Source organism: Zalophus californianus, chromosome 8 (genome assembly GCF_009762305.2).
Source record: "Zalophus californianus isolate mZalCal1 chromosome 8, mZalCal1.pri.v2, whole genome shotgun sequence".
In the NCBI taxonomy this organism is placed as follows: domain Eukaryota; kingdom Metazoa; phylum Chordata; class Mammalia; order Carnivora; family Otariidae; genus Zalophus; species Zalophus californianus.
This window is the reverse complement of record NC_045602.1, coordinates 22,175,741-22,190,625: the sequence shown is the minus strand read 5'-3', so window position 1 is coordinate 22,190,625 and position 14,885 is coordinate 22,175,741. Positions and strand designations below refer to the sequence as shown.

General features: G+C 53.9%; 1 protein-coding gene across 1 annotated transcript; it reads right to left on the bottom strand.

Moving 5' to 3' along the window:
- Positions 1-137: 137 nt before the first annotated feature.
- TMEM214 (transmembrane protein 214) lies at positions 138-10,735 on the bottom strand. The gene is made up of 17 exons (XM_027623947.2): positions 10,548-10,735; positions 9,477-9,676; positions 8,773-8,923; positions 8,340-8,474; positions 8,002-8,084; positions 7,466-7,571; positions 7,272-7,353; positions 6,885-6,986; positions 6,368-6,509; positions 5,892-5,983; positions 5,571-5,619; positions 5,263-5,376; positions 4,977-5,094; positions 4,139-4,235; positions 3,773-3,941; positions 3,486-3,631; positions 138-3,267 (listed from the first exon to the last, which is right to left on the bottom strand). The coding sequence occupies exons 1-17, from the start codon at positions 10,690-10,692 to the stop codon at positions 3,141-3,143; spliced, it is 2,058 nt and encodes a 685-aa protein (XP_027479748.1). The 5' UTR covers positions 10,693-10,735; the 3' UTR covers positions 138-3,140.
- Between the last annotated feature and the right edge of the window lie 4,150 nt (positions 10,736-14,885).

Below are 14,885 nucleotides of genomic sequence, written 5' to 3'. Positions count from 1 at the left end.
CAGTGTGCTAACATAATAAAAAATATATATACCAAGGCACATCCAACAATGCATCTGAATTCAATGTTTTTATTAATAGGCAGATTATTCAATATTCAACAAGTATTCAGTCATATCCTGAATGATGGAAGCTCCCCCCACCCCGTCCCCAAATTTCTTCTTATACTTCAAGTTTGGGGCAATGAAACTGCCCAGTAAAATGGAATACCCCATAGGGAAAAGCGGAGCCTTCGTCCCCTCAAGCCCTTTAGAGAGCAGAACCGTGAAGAGTATGTAAAAAAGGACCGATCAGTCTAAGTGTTCACTTAAACCCAATGTCCTTTAGGAGAGAGAAGACTAAAATGCTCAGGCCAGACTACCATTGAAATTTCTGTGTAATTGTCAACTGGGTCCTTCTGGAATAGAGCAGGGCAGGCATGCCCGTCTCCGTGGGAAACCCTCCACCCCAAGGGTGATGGCATTTGAGAATGGACTGGCAATGCTGCAGCTGAGTCTAGCAATGCTATTTGTTCCCAGTAAGCAGACCACCCATCAGGCTGCCCGGCTGTAAAGCTGGAGCTGTAGACTGGGTTCAAATCCAGATACGTGCTTCAAGACTTTTGGAAAGAGGTGTTTCAAATGAGTCATGTGCTAAAACTTGTAGGCCCATACAAGAGTTGGTAATAACTCAAGTTGGTTAAGACATAACCATATTCAAACAGCCCCCTTTTCTGGCATGTTATCTGTGCAACACCTGCTCTGTGAAAAGTAAAGTTACAATGTCCAGATGTGACCCTCTGAGGTGTCAGGTTACTTCTGTTCCTCCAAGAACACCAATCGTCGTAGTGGGAGAGCCCACCTCTCAGCACGAGTCTGCTCTCCTAGTCCACAATGGCTCCACTCGGATTCCTGTGCATTGACAGGTCTGCAAAATGTGAAACATCTGGGTGTCCGGTTTAGTTTTAATGGGCAGCAGGTGCAGGGTTGGGACTACTTCACTGACCCAGGAAAAATTCTGGACAATTCCAGTATCGGGTCAAACAACTGTGTTTATCAAATAAAGCCAATGAAGGTGTCAGTGTCCCCGTGAGAGTCTGTGGAGACCCCAGCTAGCCAAAGTTGATTAAATGTTGAACCCCAGGATTCCAGGTCAGAAATTGAACGAACCCACCAAGGTAAACCCAGTACGCACACTGGAGACCAGTGCACACTTCAGGCAACATTCTTGGAGTTGCTGGATTGTAGCAGTCCAGCAGCCTTGGTGATTCAATGTCATCAGGACAGGGTCATCATTTTACTTGTCCTGTGCTGTTGTCAACCCAGGTTCACACCAGCCCTTTCTTCAATTTGCCTTGAATACAGGCCAGTTATAAGGACTCACTATTCTTAAGAACTGAACCTGTTTGTTTCTGATCGGGGAGGAAGAAACGAGGTCTTGGGACCCTTGGGCAGTCCTGCCTAGACCTTAGTTGCCAGGTGAGAATTCCACCCACCCCCCCCCCGGGGGAAAAGTGGTCATGGTTACCTGCTACTAGGGGAGCAGGGCTCTGCCCAATGTGGGCCGCTTAACTCTCGAGAGGTAACATAGTTCTGTCCTAACAAGGAAAGGGGATACAAATGTTGGGCGCTATTGTACTCATGACCTCACATTGTGTCAAGATTTTCCTACACTTGCTACTTTATCATCTCCCCACTGAGAAGTTGAGGCAGAGTCTCAGGGTGACAAGCTAATGGGAAAGTGGTAGCTGTTTATCGTCGTGTTGTCCTTGCAGGCAGGATGGAAGCGGGAACCAGCCTGTGGGAGCTGGAGTGGGCAGGGTACCTCCAGTACTGCTTAGATTTGAAACATTCAAGGAAAGAAACTTGAGGTGAGACCTGAAAGCCTGTTCAGCTCTCAGAGTCTCAAGTCAAACACAAAAAGGGACTTCGGTGATAGACCCTTGATTCATGTGTCTCTTGGAGTCCTAACTTTCACTCTTGCCTTATAAAACCAATTAATAAGTTAAGGTCTTGGCAAGGAAGAAGACCCCACTGATCACAGACCAAGAATTCTCCTGGGAGACTCTCCCTGCTTTTCCCAGCTTAAAACACTCAAGCTATCGAGGCAAATCTTGGGACATGAATCACAGTGACAAGTGAGACAATATGATTAGGGGAGCAAAAGAAGTGTCTGGAATCCTCAATAGGGCAAAGTTCAGAATGATGGGAAGCTCAACTGCAGCCAGTGGCTACAACCCGCAGGAGGCAGGGGGCCAAAGAACATGTGCGTGCCCAGTATTTTGTTGTCCTCTTCACAACTACGGGAATTCCTATATGAGGATGCGGAGAGGAAAGCTGGAGATCAAATCTGTGTCCTTTATTCCACCTAGTAGGTGTACCGAGGAGCCATATGCTGACTCCTGTCTCAACAGGCTGCTGGAAGGTTCACTGCGCCCGAGGCACACAACTACTTGGGCTTTGCTCTCCAGACAGATGGTGTAGGGCTGGGCAACGGGGAACAGCTGGACCCTGAGGCAGAGCCCCCCAGGCCTGAAGGGAGTGGCGAGTAAAGTAGGACCATGACAGAGGGGGCAGTGAGAGGCCTCAAGAGACGGAAGTTGGGCGTCCGGAGGGGAGAGACCCTTCTGCCCAGCCCTCATGTCCAGTGACAGGCAGGCCCAGGCTGTGGGCTGAGGTGAAGCTGCTGTTGCCCACTGTGATGCGACATTCTTCCGGAGGCCTCTTTCCTTGTTCCACTGGGGCTAGAGTCTAGGAGCAGGAATCCTTCATCAGAAGAATGCAGTTTTCCCTCAGTGGAATCCCACCGTTCTGGAGACGAGCTAGCTGTCTGGGGCTTTGGGAATGAGACGGAAGGAAGTGGAGAGCAGGAGACGAGAGGGGGCGACAGAAGTCAGCAGCCCAAGGACAGAGGTTGGGAGCTACATGCAATAGGGCCAGACAAACGTTCAGTGAGATCATGGGTAGGAGGCTGAGAGATCTCTAGGCTCAGTCCCCACCGAAGAGGGAAGAACTGGGGCCAAGGCCACCGGCCAGTCCCTAGGAGACAGAACTCGGGCACCAAGTAAAAAAGCGGCCTCTGCAGAACTGCCTCTCTGTCCTCCACCCGCCAGCAGTCTCAGACGGCCTGCCCCAGACAGCACCGGGGGCGAGGCGGGCAGGACCTAGTGCTGGGAGATCGTGGCAAGTGCCCAGTCCAAGAAAGCCATGGTGATGTCCTGTAGGCGGAGCCAGACCCCGCAGGCAGCCTCACTGAGCTGTGTCTTCACGCAGTCCCAGGTCACTTCACCTCTGGGAGGAAAGCAGAACACGTGTGGGAGTGGGGAAGCAGCACTGTGTTGAGTCACAGGGTCGCAGCTCAGACCTATAACCTGCATCCCAGAGTGGCCAAGAGATGTGCAAGGGGTGGTGTGGGGCACGGTGAGAGACCGAACGAGAGCCTCGTCCCTGGGGAGAGGGCATGGGGCTCTGGGGCTCCTGCTGGAGCTCGAGATGAGGGTCTCTCTCACCTGCACGCCTCGTGGCAGTGCTCCTGGGCCCGGGCCAGGGCCTCCAGTAGTATGTGCCACCATGGCAGCAGTACATTCTGGTAAAGAAGCACGAGCAGCTCCCTCAGAGACTGCAGCAGCTGCACCAGGGTAGCGGGGAGCTGGATCTGAAGTTGGAGCACAGAGACTGGAGGGGTTAGAGCGCCGGGAGAAAGCATCCTGGCCCCAAGGACCCGCTCCATGTGGGGATGCACCTTCCAGCCCCTGGGGAGACCAGCCCTTCCCTGACCTCCCTGTCTCTGGCTTACCCTCTGGAAGAGGCTGGTGAGGCTGTCACCAAACCAGGCAAGGTGGGAGGCACAGTGGGCAGAAAGAACACTGACGGTGGCACTGGTGTGGGCCCAGGCCAGCTGCAAACCGGGCCTCACCACAGCCAGCAGGTGGGAGCCCCAGGCCGGCAATGTCTCCTCTAGCCAGCTGTGGGAGAAGTTGGGGGGAGAAAGGAAGGCTGAGTTTCCTCAGATGGCTCGGCTCCCCAAGAACAGCTGCGGGGGCGGGGGAGGGGAAGGGAGGCCTTGGGAAGGGAAAACTGCCATCATTTCCCACTGATGCCGTCACCACCCCGAACAGCAGGCCCTGTCCCTCCCACCTTTCTCCCCTCCCCAGGAGCTCACCTGTAGCCCCGCAGGCTGTAGGAGTAGACCCCCGCACACAATTGCTGGCCAGCAGGCAAGAACCCAGATGATCGAAGCAACCGGCCAGAAAGGGAGGCTGCGTAAAGGGGGCCTCTGGTGAGCTGGGGGGTGAGGGGGGGCAAGGGAGTGGGGAGACAGACACGACAGGCCCCAGAGCAGGGCTCGTGAGGGATGGAGAACTCAGGTGCTCCAGTCTGCGCCGGAGCACGCTCACTCAGAGGGAGGGATGCAGGCCTGGGGCGCTGAAGCCCATTTCTCCTGCTGGGCCCGGGGAACAGGAGGGAGGCAGTCAGGTAGGTGGCAGGAAGCCTGGGGTTAGAGGGTCCGCCCGTCTACTTACCAGCTGTGACCTTAAGCTAATTGCTAAATCTGACCCTCAATTTCCTCAGGGGTTAAAAAGAAGACAGCACTGGGCGCCTGGGTGGCTCAGTTGGTTAAGCGACTGCCTTTGGCTCAGGTCATGATCCTGGAGTCCCAGGATCGAGTCCCGCATCAGGCTCCCTGCTCAGCAGGGAGTCTGCTTCTCCCTCTGACTCTCCCCCCTCTCATGTGCTCTCTCTCTCTCTCATTCTTTCTCTCAAATAAATAAATAAATCTTTAAAAAAAAAAAAAAAAAAAGAAGACAGCACTTGAACAGGACCATGAATACACGGACACTTCTGCACGGCAAAGCCAACAGTGCAATCTGAAGTTGTGGACAGAAAAGCCTGTCTTCTGTAGCATCAGGGCAAAGCTATGTGATAGGGCCAGTGGGTGCTGCACCTGGCTCTGGGCCTCACCCTCACACTACCGCCCCTGCCTGCCAATTCTTGCTCACCCTGGAAAGAGCTGTGCGACCGGAAGTCATGGCACAGGAAACCGATGAGAAAGATCAGGACCAACAGGAGTAGCTGTGTCCAGTGCAGCCGGTAGCCCCGTGCCTGCTGCAACAGGCCCTGCGAGAGAGGCGGCAGGGAGCGGTGGTCAGAGGGAGCGGGTGATTTTGCCTCCGAAGGAAGAGGATCAAGCCCTCCCATGACCGCAGAGGCGGCGGTGGGGGCTCGTGGGGGCACTGAGAGTGGTGTCAGCGAGCGTGCGGCTCGGGGAGGGCTGGGTGCCGGCACCTTGCAGGCCATGTCGCAGGCGGCGGCGTCCTGATTGCTGCAGCTGCCCTTCCTTAGCAACTCCTGGTTGGTAAGCTTGAAGGACTGGATGGTTTCTCGCAAAGACTTCTGCGTCTGTAGGGTAAGAAAGTCTGGGTTGAGAGGATAACATTTAGTCTGTAAGGGAACTCTGAGCCTCCATCCTGCTTTGCTGTCCATGCCAAATGCACGAATACAGTGCCTTCTCAGCAAAGGGAGGGCGGTGGTTGAGGGGTACGAACCCAGAACCCAGACGAGGCTCAGCCTGCCATGTCCTCCCAGCTCCTCACCTTCTTGGGAATCTGCTCCCAGGACCTGAGCAGGTGCTCCAGCAGCAGGCTATGGGGAAAGCACAACCCCTTCCAATCAGGGGGCCCACTCAGCCCCTCCCATCCTCCAGTCCCCCATTAGGCTCTGGCTCCTTCACTTCCCTCCCACAGTGAGCAGCTTACTAGAGGCCACCCCAGCCATGTTCCCAATTTGAGAGGCACAAACCCGGAAGACAGTGACAAATGTTCCCCTTCTGCTTCTAGGCCAGGGACAGGCTGGGAAGCACAGATTAAGGCTTCTCTGTATGGATCAGAGGTGGGCAGCCCCCCAACCCCACCTGCCTGGACTGTGACAAGTGCTTGGGGTACAGCTGCCTCCAGACACTGGCACTGAGGGGGTCCACCGTCAGGCACTCGGTCAGGCTGCTCAGGAGCTGCACAGGGGACAGGAGAGACTGCTGGGGCCTGGGGCTGCTGGAGGGGGAGAGTGCCGCCCATGCAACACACCCGCCCCAAAGGATGGGGAAATCATGCCAAGACCCCAGAAATCTCTGAGCATCCACAAGGGAGAGGCTGTGGCTCCCAAGCTAGAGCTTGAGCTTGAAGATCACTTGTCGACAAGAGGCAGGCCATGAGGGACCAGCCACACCTGATCGTGCATCCTTTCAGCTCTGTCCTTGTGAGGGGGGCACACGAGTGAGTGGGACAGGTGGCTGTCAGGAGTGAGCTAAGGGGAGGCCCAGGAAACAGGTTCTGCGAAGGCAGGGCCCCTGGCAGCAGGTAGGAAGCTCTGTGGCGGCCTCCTGTTACTTCCTCACCTCTTTCTTCATCTCAGGAGGGCAGCTAGGGGTGGCTCTGGACAGGAAGGAGGGGAAGTACGTATGCAGGGTGGATTCCGGCTTCGCCCCAAATGCCAGCACCTTCAGTCGGGGGTAGAGCTGACACAGCTGTTCCTGCAGGCTGGGGGTGGGGGTGGGGAGGAGAGCCAGACACAGGCTCTAAATGGAGCTACGTGACGTGCCCCTTTGCCTGCCTGCGGGAGGAGTGTCGCTAAGGGCCTTATAATGGCTCGGAGTCTTTTCAGACTCAGAGACTCCTTGGACAATCTGTTGGAAGTCATGGATCTTCTCCCCAGGAAAATGCCCATATGCCAATCACACTTGAGGGTCCATACAATTTTAGGGGGTTCACCGATTGCTTGAACTTGCACTGATTGCTTGAACTTGAGAATCTCAGATTTAGGGTGGTTGGAGGAGAAGGGACAGGAAATATTCTGCCTGCTCCTGACCCACTGCTGGGATCCTTCACAGCAGGTGTGCCCCAGGGCAGGCCTACCTGGGTGTCAGGGAGTTGTTGGGCATGTAGGCAAAATCCAGAAGTGGGAAGAAGTCCTTGGGGCCAATCATGCCGAAGCCCTTGGTGAGGTTGGGGTGCATCCTAAGGGGGAAAGGAGGAAACAGACTTGCTGGAGACTACCAGGCAGGCCATGATCCCAGCTAGGGAAATGGGCATGAACTCAGCCTCACGCCCTACCCCTCCATGGTTTCCTCCCTTTCCTTCCTCACCATCACGTTCTGATTGGGAGGAGCTGGTCCTGGTTTTCCTCACATCTATGGACACCAGGATCACAGCACCCCATTTTGCTCAAACAGTTACTTTGGACACCATGGGCCTTCCTGGCTGACACCACCCCCGCCCCCGACCCCCGGCCCAATTACTCACAGGAGCAGCCGATCCAGGTATGCGATGGCGAAGGGAGACAGAGACTTGATGCCCAGCACAGGCAGCATGATCCCTAGCCACACTGAGGATACAAAGGTCAGGGAGGAAGCCTCACGCCTGGACCCACTGGGGAGGTTAAAGAGGAGCTTCCTGCCTCCAAGACCATCCCTCTCTCTTCCCCACTTCTTTGTTACCTTTCAGTCCTTCAGTGAGGTTGGTAAAACCTGCTTGACCCAGGGCCCACATGATGGTCAGACATTTTGCTGGTCGGCTCTGATGAGACCTCAGCAGTTCCAGGAACTGGGGAGACCAGTGGGAAAGGCAAGCTGCAATAGGGCAAAGCACCAGGAGCACCCCCAAGGCCAGGCAGGGAGAGAAGGGCCAGGCCACGGAGTAGCGCAGCACTGGAGTAGCACAGGGTAGTGATTCAGAGTGTGCACTCTGGCACCAGGCTCTGGCCTTCACCCATCCTTGCCACTTACTAGTTCGCTAACTAGGAAAGTTACTGAACCCCTCTGTGGCCCAATCTTCTCATCTATAAAACAGGAATAACAGCAGTACCTACCTCATATATAGATAAAGCATATCCAGAGCAAATACTAGCAGTGTTAGCTGTTGTTACTGGTCTTCCAGCATCTTCCATTATCCCTTAGTTAGGTCCAACAGTGTAGATTCGCCCAGCCTCCCTTGTCCTAGCTCCCCTGATGTCCCCACCACCACCTGAGCTCACCTTGCCCAGGTTCATGGTGGCAATCTTGGGCTTGTCTTGCAGAACGGCCTGGATACAGATGCGGTAACCATGTAGTGACTCCCCTGGAGAGACAGGTGTTCTCAGACCTACATACATTACTTGGTACCCCAATCCTGAAATCTCCCTTCCAGCAGCTGTGAGCCCAGAACCCAGGGCCAGTAACTCCTAACTTCTTCCTCTCTTTCCAAAAGAGTATTGAGATTAGCACATTTCTTTGCTGGAAACAGAACCACCCAGCCAATCTGGAAGTAGGAAAAAGGGAATAGAGGGTTCCCAATATGGGGTGGGGCTATCCCTCACAAGGGGTCCCCTCTCACCTGGTGTCTTATCCAGCTCTTGCAGCATCGTAAACAAACAGTGGTCAAAAAAGAGCTCCAGAGACCCCGCTGCCTTGGCCAGCAGCCCTCGGATGATCCCACGCAGCTCCCGGCTTACCAGACTGTAGGGATAATCTGGGGCCGAAAGGCCTCCACCTGAGTGCTAGGACCAGGAGCCTCTGCCGACTCTGAGGGCCCTGCTGCACTCCCCAAGAACGGCGAATGCACGCAGAGGTCCCTGCACAAGGCTGGCAGCCTCCCTAGCCCCATGAGGCCCACTCTCACAGCCGTGATAACTTGAGAACAGCTTGAATCACGCACATACATCAAGACAGTGGGGGGCACTGGGCTCTGTCACTGACTAATGTGCTTACACACAGCCTTTCTAGAATTTCTTGAACTTATCTAATTTTAGGGAGTTGGAAGAACTAACCGTGAGTATGCTGGCTTAGTGTGGGTTCAGTTAGAGGCGCTTGGAGCTTGTAGTTGAGATAGCTGGCCAGGTCCTTTAACCACACGGATGGGTTCCCAGAGAACACGCTCTGGCTCTTGTCCAGTTCCTTCTGCAGAGCTGCTATGTCCAGCTGCCAGGGACACAGGGCCCCCCCGTGGTGAGTTGAGTGAGTAGAGGTAAACAGGACAGAGGTGGGAAAATGGTTAAAGTAAGTGAAGGTAGAAGAACAAAGGATTCCTGCTTTTTAAATGTTAAGGATGTGGAATGCCACAATATCGCTGCATCTGATATTTAGAAAACAGCACAGCTGGGACTGCTGATCTCAAGGCCCAATACTCTTAAGCCCTTCACATGTTCGAGGGGACCAGATGGAAAATGGAAGATCGCTGCTTCCACGGGGCGAGGAGCCACAGCTGTTTCTCTACCCCCTCCCCGATATCCCTGAGTCTTCAAGGCTCTCCTTGCACTCATCTAGGTTTCCCTATAAACTTATTTCTTCACCTATCTTAAATGCAAACATTCTATCCCTTGGGGTGTCTGCCCTTTCCTGAACACCTCCTCCCAATCAATAATGTCCCAAATTCCACGGGTCCCTCAGTGGCCTTCCCCCCTTCCTGCTCCTTTCATCTTCTCTACACCTCATGTCCCTGTCATCTCCCCACCTCAAGTCTAGGTACACTCACAGCTTTCAGTGCCTCTTCCAGGCTGCGGAAGCGACCCTGCTTCTGGTTTTGGTTGGTGACGGCTGCCACCTTCTTAGTCTGCTTCTTGTTCCCTGGTTTCTTAGGCTCCACAGCAGGGGGTGGAACTTGCTCCTTATTCTGCCGCTTCAGGATTCTCTCAAAGCCCCGCTCGTAAAGGGTGCTTGTCGTCTGGATTGGAGCTGGGGTAATGACAGGCAGACAAAAGGTCATGAGGGCCCTTGAGTCATGAGGGCCTCACAGGAACAGTGGTCCCTTCCCCCACATTGTCACCTAATTCATCTTCAGCGAGGAACCTGAATCAAAACCCCTTCTTGCTGTCATGCTTAAGGAGCAGGGTGGGAAGCCCTCCTGCTTTCAGTCATGGCAGCTCTTGAGTTCACAGGCTCTTTCACAGAGATAAGGCATTTCTTTATTAGATAAACCAGAGTATGTGGGAACTAGTGGAGGAATCGGATACAGAGGGCTGGCTTCCTTGGTGAGTGGCTGCCAGCCCGGGAGGTCAGGCCTTTTCCATCTGGGTTCCAGTGTGACAACTCTCTAATCAACAAGTGGCAAGCTTTCTCCACTCCTCCAGGAGACTTTGGGGAGACAGGCACCACTTACGATGCTCGGTAGGTGTCGAGATTGAGGCCTCCCGACGGTCCGTCCCCACCCCGCAACACTGCTGGGTTACTCAAGGAGGCGGCACCGTGTACAATGAAGGATGCCTCTCCCCAGCTCTCAGACACCTGCCCAGGGAAGCCAGGCTAGGGCCGGGAACAGCTGGTAGAGCGTGTGTGCAGACCACAGTCCTGGTCCCCTCTGTCATGTGATCCCGGGAAAGGCATCTAACTCCACTGGGCCTCAGTTTACTCATCGGCAAGGCGAGGACAGCTCCCTCCCAAAGCGGTCTACCTCTTGTGAGGCTCAAGAGGCAACGCGCGGCAGCTGACCGGGGGGGTGCCGATGGGCAGGAGAGCCCAGGGGCTCGGGTGGCTGCTCCCTACCTCGCCGGAGGGGCAGGCCCGGGGCCGGGTGGCGACGCGGGTGACCGGCCGGGTGGGTACTCACGGGTCAGGTCGTATTTCCACACACCGTTCGCCTCCCCGAGAGCCCGGCGGTCCCCTCCGCCGCTTCTACCATTGCCGCCAGCCCCGGGCCGCCGCCCCTTCTTCACCACCTCCCAGCGTCCCCCACCAGCCGCCTTAGCTGCCATGGCTCCGACCCTCCCGCCACTGCCACCTCCCCTGGCTTTCCGGTCTGGCGCGGACGCGCCGCGCTCTGCCACGTCTCCTCGCAGGGCCTCGCGGCGCGCGGCGCCGACCGCAAGGCAGCCTGGGACTTGTAGTCTTTCGTTTTCGTTGGGTTATCCTTAGCGAGGGATCGGGTAGGGGCTCGGGGTTCCTTCCTAGCGAAAAACATCGAGGCAAAGATGTTGAGATGAGAAGCTATTGCATTCAGAAAATCTTACTTGAGCGCCTACTGTGTGAAGGCCACTGCCTTGAGTGACTCGGAAATTTAACTGTTTTGGGTTTTCTTCCCTTTCTAGTGGTGCTGGAAAGATGGAATGGAAAGTTCTCCTTTCCTCCGGGGAGGGTTTGAAGATTAAATGCTTTCGTCCTTCTAGGAAAGTGCTAGCTTCTTTGTTGCTAGTGGTTAAACTTTTGAGTTATTGGGCTATAAAAATCTAGAAGAACAAGGAAGAGGGCGGAGCTTGAGGGAAGGGGCACTGTTTGGAGGGCAGGAAATGGAGAGTGGAGACCCCTTCTGATAGGAGAGAAAAGTCTGGGGTTCTGGGACAGCCAGGGCTGTTTCCCCTTCCACGTAATGGGAAAGAATGGCTCTGATTTACACGGCAAGAGGCAGTCCCAAGTCCCAGATGTGGCAGGGAATAATCAAGGGCCCCGGACCTGAGGAACCACTCCAACAGGTTAGTGCTGACATTCACTATCCCTGGAGGGCCTTCCACCATGCTTGTAGTACCATGTTTAAAGCATTTAAACATTCCAGCAGAGGAGGATGAGGGAAGGAGAAATGAAAGTAGTTTATTACAATTAAGGAAATGTGTTATTTCATGTATGCTCCTATATCTGAGGATGAGATTCATAACTGCCATACTGAGGTGCAAGACAGGCAAGCCTTTATAGTAAGAACTAATAGAGTCCAAATTCCTGCAGATGAACTGAGGAGTGATGAGTTCCTTAGGAAGGAGATTAGAAAAAGCTTCCTGAAAGAGGTGGCATTTGAGATGGGGAAGGGGAGAATTTTTACTGGTTGGGGATCAGGACAGGTGGGGAGAACAGTCCAGTTGTATGGATTTCCTGATTTAAGCGATGGCCTAGGGGTGGGACACGACAGGGCAAAGCTGGGAAACTGGAAGTAGTTCAGCGTGGTGGTGCTTAATGGGATTTGGGAAGTGAAGAATGTTGGAAAGGGATAGGAGCCCATATGCTGTGGTCTGCTGAATTTGGACTGGGAGACCAGTGAGAAAGTGGCATGAGCCACTGTTTTGGAAAGGTAAATGGGGATATGTGAAGGAGGGGGTGGGTCTGGGGTGGGGGGAAGGCAGGAGATGGGAGGTAACCAGCTCTTGCGGCCTCCTGCCTGTCCTCCAGCCCCTTCTGGTCTGATTGCGGCTGACTTTGCCTCAGGTCGCTCTGAGATAGAGCGCTTTTGCGAAGCACCATAATTGAACTGATCGTGATTCAATTCATTTTTCAGATCATTGGTTTAACTCTACTCAGAGTCTAACAACAATCTCCCCTTTGCTCAACCCTTCTGTGTCACGTGTGTGGCCACAGAGGAGACACTGTTTTCTGAAGAGAAACAGAACGAGCTTTCCATAGAGGCAAAGAAGGGGTCTGCTCCATGGTGGAGACATTTAAGAGGGTGAGAGGGACTTTCTTTGCTGTGTTTCCTTGGATTGGTCTGGCAGGTCATTGGTTGTACCTTGGCATCTAGGGGTTAGGAGTCATTTATTTTTCCTGTAGCATTTCCTAAGCACCTTCTCTACCTAAGCACCTGGCACTGTGCTAGGCGCCAGGTGCTAGGCGGAGTGGGAGGATTCGCCTCGCTGGCTTGGGAGGAACTTGAAGCCTGTGTGGGAGACACATGTGTAAACAGAAGATTACAGTTCATCATCTTAAGTGTTCCTCGAGAAAGACACACTTAGTATGAGGGTCCTGGGAAGAGGCGGAAGAGGCAGTGGCTTTATACCCCTGAACTCTGGGTGTTCTAAGAGCAGCCTTAGACACTAGCCATGGACGTGCGCTGGGGCAGGTACCCACCCACATACAAGGGAAGGGTTAGAAGGTACCGCAGGGCCAAGGACTAGCAAGAACAAACTAGCAAGGGCTTTGAGGGAAGAATCAAAAGATGTAGGGGACAGGCAGGTGTCTAGTGTGGGGGCAAGAAGAAGGGTGAGCCCACCGAAGCACAGTTTGACCTACGGCGTTAGCTTTCTATCGCTGCTGTAACAAATTGCCATAAACTTAGTGGATTAAAACAACACAAATTTATTATCTTACAGTTCTAGAAAGCGAGAGTCTATCTGGGTCTCACTGCGCTAAAATACCATGTCTGCAGGGCAGTGGTCCTCTTTGGGGGCTCCACGGGAGTATCTGTTTTCTTGCCTTTCCCAGCATCTAGAAGCTGCCTGCGTTTCTTTGCTCAGGCCCCTTCCATCTTCAAAGCCAGCGACAGCAGACTGAGTCCTTCTCACATGGCATCACTCCGACCTCCTCTTCTGCCCCCCTTCCACTTTTATGGACCTTGTGATTTCACTGGGCCCGTCTGGATAACCCATCATACTCCCCTTATTTTAAGGTCAACCGATTAGCGATTTAATTCCACTTGGAATCTTAATTCCTCTTTGCTATGTAACCTAACATGTTCCCAGCTCGGGGAATTATGACACGGATACCTCTGGGGGAGGCATTATTCTGCCTACCACACCCACTTTGACGGCAGGGTGAGGTCTTGGCCTGAAGATGAACTTTGGGTAACACAGAACAACTACTTTATCTTCTTATAGTATCTACATGGAATAATAGAGGGAAAGCCCTTTAAAATTAGGCAAGGGAGGGGTGCCTGGGTGGCTCAGTGGGTGAAGGGTCTGATTCTTGGTTTCAGCTCAGGTCATGATCTCCGGGTCCTGGGATGGAGCCCCGTGTCAGGCACTGCACTCAGCGAGGAGTCTGCTTGGGATTCTCTGTCCCTCCTCTCTCTCTCTCTTAAATAAATGGATAAATCTTAAAAATTAGGCAAGGGAATTAAACAGCATAAAAGTCAATAAAAGCAGGCAAGGAATTGTTGGGGGAGAAAAACAGAATAGGGTCAGAAGTATCTATGTTGGGTGGGAGTCAAAAGAGGAGGTGAAGTGAATGAGGGATGTACAGACATGAATTGCTTCCTTAAGGCTTCTATCTGGAGTCATCAGAGAAATGGTGGTGGTCTGGAGGAGGCGCATGGAGCAGGGTCATGGAAGAAACAAGGCCCCAGTTTGAACATATTCAGGATGGTGAGGAAACACCTACCAGGACTCCCAGCCCTCACCTAGAGAACGTTCTGGAGGTCCCACCTCTGTGGTCTTTGGGGACGAGCGCTGAATCATAAGTCAGGAGGTCTGAATTCTAATCCAGATTTTTACCACCTTGAGAAAGTTGTGTCACATGCAGGCCTTGGTCCCTCCCTCCGTTAAGTGAGGGGGCTGATCAAGATGACGGCTTTGTTTGAGCAGGCCTGGTTCACACATTCATTTCAGTGCCCTCAGTCCCTGTTTGGGCTTCCAGGATATTCTTACTATGGCCCTTTGCTGGGGCACGCCCCACGAAGGTAGGGCTATGTGGATGATGTGAAAGGCTTGCTGACTCCTGGTTCTCACTAGAGCTTGTTCCACAGAAGGAACTGCTCAGGCCTTGCTGTCCTTCTGGGCCTCAGCATTCAGAGCTGCTTGCTCTTTGTAACCCACTCCACTCTTTCCTTGTCCCCAGCTGGATGACTGTTGGGAGGGCTGTGAGCTTTGATGGTGGGGGACATCATGTGGCCTCACTGGCCGGAAGGAGACTGAAACAAAGCACCTCTTGGCTAGGCCACCCTGTTACGCCCCACGCCCCCAGCCACCTGATTGGGCTGCTCATTGTCACAGCCACGGCCCCACACTTTGTTCCTCCACAGGGATTGCGGGTCGCGGCCTCCATGTCTTCCTTCCCTTAGAGCCTCGGGACCAGAGTTGAGAGATGGGGACGAGGTCAGAGCTGGGCTCTGAGGCCAAGCACCCATGGCAGTTGCTAGGCCTGACAGAGGGTGGTAGTGGGGCTGGGCGCCAACCACCTCTGGAAGAGGGGAGTGCTCAGGAAGAGCGAAGCACTGAGACCCAGGCTGTGGCCCCGGTGAGGGAGACAGGGCATG

What these genes read in the sequence shown, in the direction of transcription:
- TMEM214 (XM_027623947.2), bottom strand. Translation starts at nt 10,692, where the DNA reads ATGGCAGCTAAGGCGGCTGGTGGGGGACGCTGGGAGGTGGTGAAGAAG. An exon ending in AGAGCTGGATAAGACACCAG is followed by an intron (nt 8,085 to 8,339) that starts GTGAGAGGGGAC and finishes CTGTCTCTCCAG; the next exon opens with GGGAGTCACTACATGGTTAC. An exon ending in TACCTGGATCGGCTGCTCCT is followed by an intron (nt 6,987 to 7,271) that starts GTGAGTAATTGG and finishes TTTCCCCCTTAG; the next exon opens with GATGCACCCCAACCTCACCA.